The sequence below is a fragment of the Oryza glaberrima genome, chromosome 12, assembly GCF_000147395.1.
Source record: "Oryza glaberrima chromosome 12, OglaRS2, whole genome shotgun sequence".
Classification (NCBI taxonomy): domain Eukaryota; kingdom Viridiplantae; phylum Streptophyta; class Magnoliopsida; order Poales; family Poaceae; genus Oryza; species Oryza glaberrima.
In genome coordinates, this window is record NC_068337.1 from 22,260,191 (window position 1) to 22,271,457 (window position 11,267).

The following is an 11,267-nucleotide window of genomic DNA, read 5'->3' on the forward strand; positions in this document are numbered from 1 at the left end:
GTCTTAGAGCAGGTACAATAGCATGCTATAAGCCAGCTATAACCATATATCAAGAAAAAAATAGAAGAGAGAGAAGAAAGCGGGCTACAAATTTATAGCCGGCTATAACACGGACTCCAAAATATTATGTGTATGAGAGGTGGGACCGGGTATTAATGGTGTAGTATATTTTTATAGTTAACTATTGTATGAATGGGCTATTATTAGATTGGCTATAGATATTTTGGAGCCAGTAGTTGGCTATACTATTGACCTTGCTCTTATCAGATGGGGTTACATATGCACGTTTAGATACAAGCTCACGAGGCACTTGCGAATTGTGTCAGTAAAAACCATTGCATCGTATCTGCGTTGCGTTACGACTGAAGAAACAACGAATGCTTTGGATCCGGGGGATCATGGAGAAAGCCATGTGTTCTGCTTAATTACCTTATAACTTCCTCCGTCCTAAAATATAACATAACTACCACTAATACAAAGAAAAAAAAAACTACTCCCTCCATTTCATATTATAAGACTTTCTACTATTATCCATATTCAAAATGTATATATGTCTAGATTCATTAACATATATAAGAATATAGTGAATGCTAGAAAATCTTATAATATGAAACAGAGCAAGTATCACCTTATTTAGATTATCCCAATAAATACAATGCATTATCCCAATAAATACAATGCATGCATTGTATAAGATTAGAGATCTCGAGGATAATGAATTAAAAAAAAAGAAAGGAAATTGCTGCTAGTTCATTACATGCATGAATAAAGCCTTTGTATTATAAAACTGCATCCTATATTTTGAGATGGAGTATACAAAGATTCTTTCATTGGACATTGAAAGTGCAACCACAGCTTGCGAGTAATAGAAATTAAGGCTTTGTTTAGTTGGCAAAAAATTTTGGATTGGGTTGTCACATCGGATATTCGAACACACATTTGAAGTATTAAACGTAGTCTAATAACAAAATAAATTACAGATTTCACCAGGAAACTACAAGACAAATTAATTAAACCTAATTAATCCGTCATTAACAAATGTTTACTGTAGCACCATATTGTCAAATCATAGACAATTATGTCAAATCATAGACAATTAGGCTTAAAAGATTCGTCTCGCAATTTACATGTAATCTGTGTAATTGGTTTTTTTTTTGCTACATTAAATACTCCATGCATATGTCTAAACATTTAATGCGACCGCGTGAAAATTTGTTTTGGGAACTAAACGCGCGTAAGATGCTTATAAACAAGACAAACTGTGGATATTCTCGGAGCACATCTAGATTGCAAGTACTAGAAATTAAGCTTATAAATAAGACAAACTGTGGATATTATCGGAGCACATCTAGATTGCAAGTACTCGAAATTAAGCTTATAAACAAGACAAACTGTGGATATTCTCGAAGCACATATAGAAAAAGGAGTAGTAAATTGTCTCAGCATAGCACATACCCATAACTACTTAGATACTTAGATATAGTTAAGTAGTAGATGCCTAAGGATTGTCTCAGCATAGCACATACCCATAATTAGTTAGATATAGTTAAGTAGTAGATGCCCAAGGATGGATGCACATACTTAACATGGTGGACATAAATACAGCAGAAGAATCCTTCGATTGTCCCTCCAATCCCTTTAAGCATGATGACATTAAGCAATCTTCAATCCAGCAAGCGGCCTGCTCAAGTGAGCCTCCATTCCTCTACTTTCCGTTGCCATCTGTTGTTTTCCCTTCATTTTGCTTAGTTCCCAACTGCATAAAAATAAAAAAAGAAGCAAAGTCAACTGGGGGATCAAGGCAAGCAACTCTCAAGAGAATGGGAAGAAGGAAATGCAAAAAGCAACCTATTCGATCCCATCTCCAATCCATTCTTTTGCATTGCTCTCTCTTGTTTTTCCTTCTGCATCATTTCACTGCATTGCCAAATACAACCGAAAATTGAGGAGCAAAGTCACAAGCAATGCAACTAATTCCAGGCTAGATAAAAAAAAAATGGACACAGCTTGTTCATTGTGCTTACCGTCCAATCTTTTCGATTGCACTTTCTTGTTTTGCCTGCTGCATCATTAAACTCCGCATCCGACTGCACCAAAAAATGGAAAAGAAGTCACAAGGCGATCAATGCAAACTAGATACAGATGGTGAGAAAATAAGCAAATGCGACACACTAGTTAAGAAACAGGGAACTGTTCTGTCGGCTGTCTTAATGCCTAATATTATATTTGCTTTCCAGCAGAGAAACAGTAACTGTTGATGCTGTAGTTTTTGATCCTGAAATCCCGATGTTCCTTCAAATCAAGCTATGATGTTTACAGTTGGTAATTGATTAGACCAAGAACTTAGCTAACCAAATTACTTAAGGTTATGTGCTGGCAAATCAGTAAAACTTTCACCAAATGAAAGGCTCTACTAGTTTAACTGTGCGAAAAGAAAAATGAATGTAATGAAATTTAATTAAGAGGCAATGTCCAAGTATAGAAGAGGAGTACAGAAGAATAATTCCATGTTATTGCTTGAATCACTATTCGCAGGATTGGCAGGGCATTCGATCAAATATGCTCATGTTACAACATAGCAAACCAATCGTCAAAGTCATTTAGCTAATAAAGATATGCTCTATTCCAATATGCTAACTGCTTAGCCATTTAACTATCCAGTTATCTGCTTGTTAATTCCTAAACAGTGGCTAAAGCAATTGAATGGATATTCCAACTGGTATTATTTTCATATTTGAACACATCACACAAATGGTAAATGTTTTTGTATCACAAATAAAAGAAAACATAGCAAACCTTGTGGTGTCGCCACCTTTCAAATAAGAGGGGAACCAGCTGGGGATGAAGTTATGGCCATAAAAATATTTCATGGGCAGGTATCTCTCATCATCTTCTTCTTTTCCATTGATGAAGAAGGTGGCTGGTGGCAGCAGGAATTCCGCTTCTTCTTCTTCACTGATGTAGAGGGTGGCTGGTGACAGCAGGGCTTGGTTTCTCATGTCCACCTCAATCATCCAGTAAAGGCCATTGCCCTTGTCCTCGAGGAGGAAGTTGTTGGCCTTGTCGTAGAGGAGGAAGGAGATGGCAAATGGATTAGCCATGCTCACCAGGGGGAAAGTAGGCGGCGCATGTGGAAGGAGGGGCTGGTTTGCGGCAGAGCAAATATCCCAGAACTTGCCGGCTTCCATGGTGAAATAACGAATCCATCTACTTTCGTGGATGTCGACCAGACACCATGACTTGATGAAAGCAGAGCCAGCAGAGCTGTTGTTGCGGCCTCCTGCTGCGGCATTGTCATCTATGCAGACAAGCGTGATATCGCCAGCGATGTTGATGGAGACAGAACGAGCAGGATCAGGGTTGTACTTGTCAACGCGGCGGCCACGCATCGCCTCTGCCGGCAGCGGTATGTAGTTGAAGTAACGCTGGGTCTTGACGTCGATGAGGATGATGCCATGGTAGCAGTCGACGCAGGCGAGGTAGCTGTCGTGCAGGGGAAGAACGGCGTCGGTCCACCAACCTCTGAGGTGGTGGTTTTGGTTGGGTTGCTGCTGCATCTCCAGGATCTGGACCTTCCATTGGGATTGTTGGGGGCAATCAGCATAGTGGTTGAGGACGCAGAGCTCGACGGCCTTACCCTTATGGATGTTGATGTCCGCCACGGTGAAATCGCCGGCGTCATCGGAGTGGCAGAAGAAGCCGACGTTCTGCTCTACCATGACCCGCTGCTGCTGGCACCGGTGCGGCTTGAAGTGGCGGTCGACCTCGGGGGAGGAGAATCCGCCGATGAAGCAAGGGGGCAGCCGCGTGAGCGACGGCCGCAACCCCTCGCCGGGCCTGGCCGTGTAGACGAAGTAGTCCAGGGGGAATTGGCCCGGCTCGATGGTGTCGAGGTCGGCGAAAGGGACGCGCGCCGAGAGGAGGATGGAGCCGCGGTGGGCGGCGATGACCTCGGCGTCGCCCAGGTCGTAGACGCGCGGCCAGCCGGGGCGGTGGACGTAGAGGCGGGAGACGGCGGGGGGGTCGGCGACGCGGAGGGAGACGCGGATGGGGTTGCCGCTGCAGGTGTAGGCGATCTCCGACGCCGTGGGGTCGTCGTCCCCTCCAACTCCGCTCCAGCAACGGACTATGCGGTCCAGGACCATATATCCATGCGTGGCACGGCGAGATCTAGGTTTTGCCGACGGCGCTTCCATGTCGCCTCGCCACGGCGAGATCTAGGGTTTGCCGCCCTCCAGGGGACGGCGGCGACAGGATGAGGAGGAAGAAGGGAGAAGGAGGGATATGAGTAAAGTAGCTGTCTCAGTTTCGGTGGCTTTTAACAGTTTCGCAAATAACTTTTTTGCCACCTCTATCTCAATGACACGTGGGTCCACATGTGTTTATGACATATAGATCCAGTGGCAAAAAATTAATTGCCACGTCTAAATATGACAAATGGTTAAATACCTTCGGTATATATACGGTGCCTTCAATCCACCAATTTTGTGGTGCCTAATCTCTGTAATTTGCTTCCCTCTTTCCTATCGGATCGGATTTGCTCCTGCCTAATCTGTACCTAACTCTTCCTCTATACTAGTACTAATAGCACTACACATCCCGTAAGTTGGTGTATATTATACTCCACCAACAACTACAAGTTAGCAGTTCCCTTATTTTATATACTTACTAAAAATAATAAAAGTAAGAAATTCAACATAAACTATTCCCGTCCGTGAATATAAGAGACTCTACCTTTTTTTTTCTAAGTAAGGCATGGTTTAATTCTCAACTTTCTTTTCTAACTTTCAACTTTTCCATCACATCAAAACTTTACTATACACATAAATTTACAACTTTTTTCTTTAAACTTTCAATTTTAGTCAAACTTCTAATTTTACCGTAGAACTAAACACAACCTAACATAAGAATTAAGAAAATAGTACAAAGACATGTGATTATTAAACAAAAGGTGATTGTAGGGGAGAGAGAGGAGGATAGAGAGAATAAGGAGGGAGGATGACAAGTGGGACCACACAGCCCCACCTTTTTTATTATTTTGTGTGTAATTGACATGTAGGTCGCACATTTCTTTATTATTTTTCCAGAATCTAATTACCACGTAAGCATCACATCAATATCACGTGGGACAAGGATCTAATCAAACCAGCCACGTAGGCAGCACGTCATCTAAAACCGGGTATAATACTGCCGAGGAACCTCGTCTGCACGGTTTTGTAAGTTGGGGGATGCGTTGTATCCAGTTCTGTGTACTGAGGACGAAAATTAGACTGGGCGACAAATTGAGAGACCAAAAGTGTACTTACTCCTTCACCGGCAGACATGTATTGGGCCATTTGGTTCCATGGCCTGTTTGTTATGGGCTAAGGAGGATGCTGGCCGATGTGTGGTGATGTACAAGACAGTCTACGCCGAGCAGTGGCGCACGGCTCGTGCGGTCGGCCTGATCTGGCCTGCGCGTAGCGTCGACGCGTGGTCCGACGCGCGCAGTGGTTCTGGTTCGGCGTAGCAGCAGCAACGGCGCTCGTGCGATGCGACGTGAGTCAGCACTACCAGGCGACCGTGTAGCGTGCGCCGCACACGCTAGCGACGGCGCGTCCGCGCATGGCTGGGGCCTGGGCCTGGGGCTCGTCCGGCAGTCGGGCTGTCAGACTATGGCCCTGATTAGATTTCTAACTTTTTTTAAAAAAAAAAATTTAACTTTTTCGTCACATTGAACTTTTCTACATACATAAATTTTTAACTTTTTCGTTACATCGTTTCAATTTCTTCAAACTTCCAATTATGACTGTGTTTAGTTCCCTTCAAACTTTCAACTTTTCCGTCACATCAAATGTTTGGACACATGTATGGAACATTAAACGTGGACGAAAAAAAACTCAATTGCACAGTTTGCATCTAAATTGCGACACGAATCTTTTGAGCCTAATTATGCCATGATTTGATAATGTGGTGCTACAGTAAACATTTTCTAATGATGGATTAATTAGGATTAATAGATTCGTCTCGCAATTTACATGCGGAATCTGTAATTTATTTTGTTATGAGTCAACGTTTAATACTTCAAATGTGTGTCCGTATACGTCAATTTTTTTTTGCCAAAACAACTAAACACGGCTATGCCGGGTGCCCTGGCCTACTCCACTTGGCAAGTGGCGCTTGCTACTCTCTCTCCGTCCCACATCAAAAGAATGAACTAGATATGATATATCATAGTAAAACGAAGCTCTACTATTATAAAAATTAAAGATGTTTCCTTCGTCCGTCATCCGTGTTTGAGTCGGTTTTAATTTTATGTTTTGGTTTTAATCTCTATATATACCTCATAAATAAATAATAAATCTCTACTATTATAAAAATTAAAGATGTTTTTGCCGGTACTTTGGTACGTCATCCCTGTATGAATCAGTTTTTAAGTTGGTTCCCTTTTTTTGAAAATATAGATCCGTATTTGAGTCGGGTTTTAAGTTCGTTTGCTTTTGGAAATACATAAGGAATTGTGAAAGGACCTTGATGTCGCCTAGAGGGGGGGTGAATAGGCGTTCCTAAAAATTATCACAACTTCATAGCATATTAGAGTGATGATAACTTTTGATTCAAATCGAAACTTCCGGTATGGGATTGGAAGTTCCGGTCTCAATCGAAAAGTTCGGCGGATAACGGAATAAACACTAGCTATGAACTTGTAGCTCAACCAAACAAAATGTATATGAATCAAAAGGTGACAAATAAGGTATCTAAGCAAGATATAAGGTCACCAACTAAATCAATTAAGCATGCAAGTAGATCGGGTAAAAACAAACTCAAGCACAATATGAGAGAATGCAAGAACGGGCAAACCAAGAGGGGAGACGCGCGATTTGTTTCCCGAAGTTCGGATCCACGGATCCTACGTCTCCGTTGAGGAGCCACAAGGGCCGGGCCTATTTCAACCCTTTTCTCACGAGGTTGCACAAATGCATTCCTCGGTTTCACTCTTGATTTCTTCCCTTGCGGAGGCGAAATCGAAGCCTTCACAAACTTTCCGTGGCACACCACAACCTTGGGTGCTCACCGGCAACGCCTAGCCGTCTAGGAGACCTTAGTCCCCAAGAGTAACAAACACAATCGAAGATTTGCTTGCTATGAACTTGAGTGCTCAAAGTATGGAGTGAAGCTCACTAGCTCTCAACTTCTCAATCACTCAATCCAACTCTTTTCCCTTCTCAAATCCCTCTCACAAAGAGGCACCACAAAGGATGGAGTGAAGCTCACTAGCTCTCAACTCCTCACTCTCTCAATCCAACTCTCTCCCCTTCTCAAATTCCCCTCACAAAGAGGCACCACAAAGATAGGGAAATGGGGATGGCTATTTGGCTTTGGATGTGTCTAATACTCCCCAAGAGCAGCAGCCACTCAAAGGAGGGGTGGAGGAGTTTATATACCCGAGCCCCTCAAAAACTAGCAGTTGGAGGCCAAGACTGTAATTTTCGGAGTTTCCGAAAAGCATTTTCGGACAAGTCCGAAAACTTACAGAAGCAAATCTCAGATTCGCAGCCATTTTCGGAATGTCCGAAAATTTTCGGAGTTATCCGAAAAATTATCGGAAACTCCGATAATTTTTCGGACTTTCCAAAAAGCACACAGTAAAACGACTAAAACTTTTCACTCGGAAGTCCGTTTTTGATGAACTTGGACTCTATGGAAAGCTCACTCAGAGGACTACCTAACTCAACCAAAAACAAGGTCTAAAACCACTCAAAGGATAGGTTAAAGCTTGGGTTTCTCTCAAGGTAGCACTATGATAGGTCACTTTGAGCACCGAGACATACACAAACACCTCGACGTTGCATCCCTCTTAATAGTACGGCATTCCTAAACTCAAATGTAAATAAGAAGAGAACTATACCATTAGGAATACCTTTTTTTATCTTTCTTTCATTGTCTTGAGGGACGCCAATGCCGATACCGTTTCACCATATATTCTTCAAATGATTGATGCGGTTACTTGTAGCTTTAAATGGTCTCGCATGGTCCATCATGACAAAGCCGTCACTCGCCCTTTACCACCGGATTTGGTTCTTCGGCGCCAAGCCCCATGCTTGCCCTTCACCGCCGCATGGTCCATCACGACCGAGCATCGCTTGCCCTTCACCGTCTTGCCATAATAGCCACTTCGTATCACACATCTTCAATATCTTCACTTTGTCATTCTTGGTATTGTTAGATGTAATGATATCACTTGAGCATCAACACCTTTGTAATCCTTGGGACCTATTTCTTTCATTCAACTCAATAAAATTATTAGTCCCAATGATCCGGTTGTCAACCTACACATGTTGACCAACCGATCGCATGTATAAAAGGATATGAATAAATGATGAGTATTAATCAACACCACAAGTGTCATATACTCAAATGAAGGTGAATAATTTGGATCGATTACATGCATAACTAAAGTATAGGATTTGATCCCCCTAAATGTATGCATACAAAATATTTGTGTGAAGCAAGAGTATGCATAACAAGATATTAAACATTGAGAGCTTATCCTATATAAGAATAGGAGGCATTTATCAAATATAGACAATAAAATAAAAACATACCTTCATCATCTCCACGTTCTCAATGTAAATAGACTAAATAAGAGATAATACTCAAACGAAACATTAGTCTCACATGCATATGCCAATCACGTGGAAATATTATATACGAACATATCAATATGTACATGAAGAGAAAGAGTGATACATATAGCTTGATCTCCATGTATTTCATCCTTGTGATTTAGGTCCACCAACACTCCACTTTCATATCCACATGAGACTAGGCAAAGAAATGCTTATAAAAACATTAGTCTCACATAATTGGATTTGTTATTAATCATCAAAACCAAATCAATGGCACTTGAACTTTCATATAAGAAATCTATTTAAAATAAACTCGCATATTAACTTGACATAATTTTCTAGAAAAATATATATCCAAGAGAATTCTCACTATGAATTTCACAGTGAACAATAATAAACGCACAGGTATTTATTCTAGTTTAAACAGAAATATGTCTAGATTTATTGTATTAAAATGTATCATATTCAGTACTAGGTTGGTTTTATATAGGACAGATGGAGTAGGCCGGTAGGGCAACCTATTGTACTTTCTATTATCATGTCCTAACATATAGTAAACCTAGTATCAAATTAGACATAACCTAGCACAATAAATATAAATAGAGAGGGGTCGTTGTGCATGTCACTTGGTTTATGAGTTTGGAGGAAATCAGCAGCCGTTCCAGCCTCCGCTGTGAGTTTGACCTACTAGTGGAAGGGAAGCATCGCTGCCTCTCTACGTAGCCGTCATCGAACAAAGGGCAAAATGGGAGAGGGGGAGCTCGAGCACTTCCCACGCCATGGCCACCCGCCAGCGCAGCTCCTTCAGCTCGGTTGCGTGGTGTAGAGCAGTGTCGCCCTGCAGGCGAATGACGGAAGAGAGAGATAATGAGCCCTGACATGTGGGTCCTGTGTTGCCTCAGACAGGTTGATCGTAGTCAACTCATCACGCAACTGAAAACCAGTCGCAAATACTGTCATGGGATCTCGGATATTCTGGTTTTGCAAGTTGAGGAACACGTTATATCTGGTATATACCGAATAACATCTACAACCGATCAAGTATACTGAACAATCTCCATGTTTTTATCTGTCTCTGCCGATCTAACTCAAGTTTCATCAGTATGGCCTCGGACGATATGTCATCGGCAATCTTGCCGATCGGCTATCATTAATGGATTTAACTCTTTGTTCTTTCCTATCTTGTTGGTTGCAGGATCAAACCATCTGGCACACTCAGAATCCGAAGGCAATTCTTTTGGATCTGCATTCGAGCTAAGCAGATCTCCCAGACCAGTGCGTATTGTTTTTTCGTCAACAAGTATTATGGGTAATTTTAGCATGTGGTGCTACATGTCTTATTTGACTTAATCTTCGTTATACGTAGCGATTACTCGGACTAGAAGAAAGTAAAAAGTAAAAACATCAATAGGACCACACGTCAGTGGGTGACTAGTTAGAAAAGATCACACAAATATGCACAGCCCACATGTCATCACCTATCTTCTCAACCTTCTCTTCCGAGCTCGTCGGTCTCCTGTCTCTTCTCATCCCTCCTCGCCTACTCGGCGTTGCCTTCCATCAGTGCTGGCCCTTGAGAAGGACGAGCTCACCATGGCAAACGGCATCAAGCTCCTCGCCTGGAGGCTGTGGCCCCCTCACTCTTCTCTCCACGACGGAGCCAGAGGCGTGTTGTTGGCTATGGACATGACTGGAATCGCGATATGGGGGCTCAAAACATAGGGACGTGGGAGACAGCTGTGGCATCCACACCAAGACGACAAGGGGTGACCATCGTGACCAGGGCTGCCACATCGGTGCCCGAGATGACGATCTCCTCCTTCCTTTCGACAACCTCTAGCAGCCACCTCAATAAGTTCCTCTAACCATTAAGGAGCTTACCATCGACATGAGGAGCTCGTCGTCATGTAGGAGATAAAAGGAAAAAAAAGAGAGGAGAGGTGGCTATATGGCCCTACATGTTTTGTTTTGTTTTTCCTGACGAGGATATCACGTTAGCAAAAACAAGCCATCCATATTACCATAAGACTTAGTTTAACCCAATTTTATAAGTTGTAAGGTCATACTTCCTTCATCTCAAATTATAGGATGCCACTTTTTCAGAAAAATTAAACACGATAACTTTTAACTAATGATGTTCCTAACCATATCTTCCGAGCACTAAGGGCAAGTACTATAATGCTTCATATGTTATCCCTACAAGTGTCACATTGGATTAAGTGATGAGGTGGAGGAGAAAAGTGAAGAGAGAGATGATGAGCCATCTCTAAATCAAGAGGCAACCTCCACACAAATTTTAAAAAGGATGTGAGAGTATTAGATATATTGGTATTTATGAACTAGAGGTGATACATTGTATGGGTTGCCTCTTGCTTTATGAGTGAATAAAATAAATAAATTTGGAGACAGTAGTAACATCTAACGTAGCATTTGCCCTAACCATATCCTGCAGAAAATGACAAATAGGGGATGCATCGTCGTCGTGCTCCTCCATGTATAGCCGCTTCCTCACTCCTCACCTTCACATCTCCCAAGAGAGATACGCGTGGGACCCACCATCCCCACGCCCCAATTCACCCCCCAACCCGACTGACAGCGAGGCCCCAGACCTCCAACCCCACCATCCGACCCCACACGTCAGCCACATAACCCAAACCA

General features: G+C 42.4%; 1 protein-coding gene across 1 annotated transcript; it reads right to left on the bottom strand.

The window, feature by feature from the left end:
• Window positions 1-1,398: 1,398 nt before the first annotated feature.
• Window positions 1,399-4,297, bottom strand: LOC127757420 (uncharacterized). The gene is made up of 4 exons (XM_052282921.1): window positions 2,797-4,297; window positions 2,025-2,087; window positions 1,849-1,917; window positions 1,399-1,756 (listed from the first exon to the last, which is right to left on the bottom strand). Exons 1-4 carry the CDS (start codon window positions 4,194-4,196, stop codon window positions 1,654-1,656), a joined length of 1,635 nt encoding a protein of 544 aa, XP_052138881.1. The 5' UTR covers window positions 4,197-4,297; the 3' UTR covers window positions 1,399-1,653.
• Window positions 4,298-11,267: the final 6,970 nt, after the last annotated feature.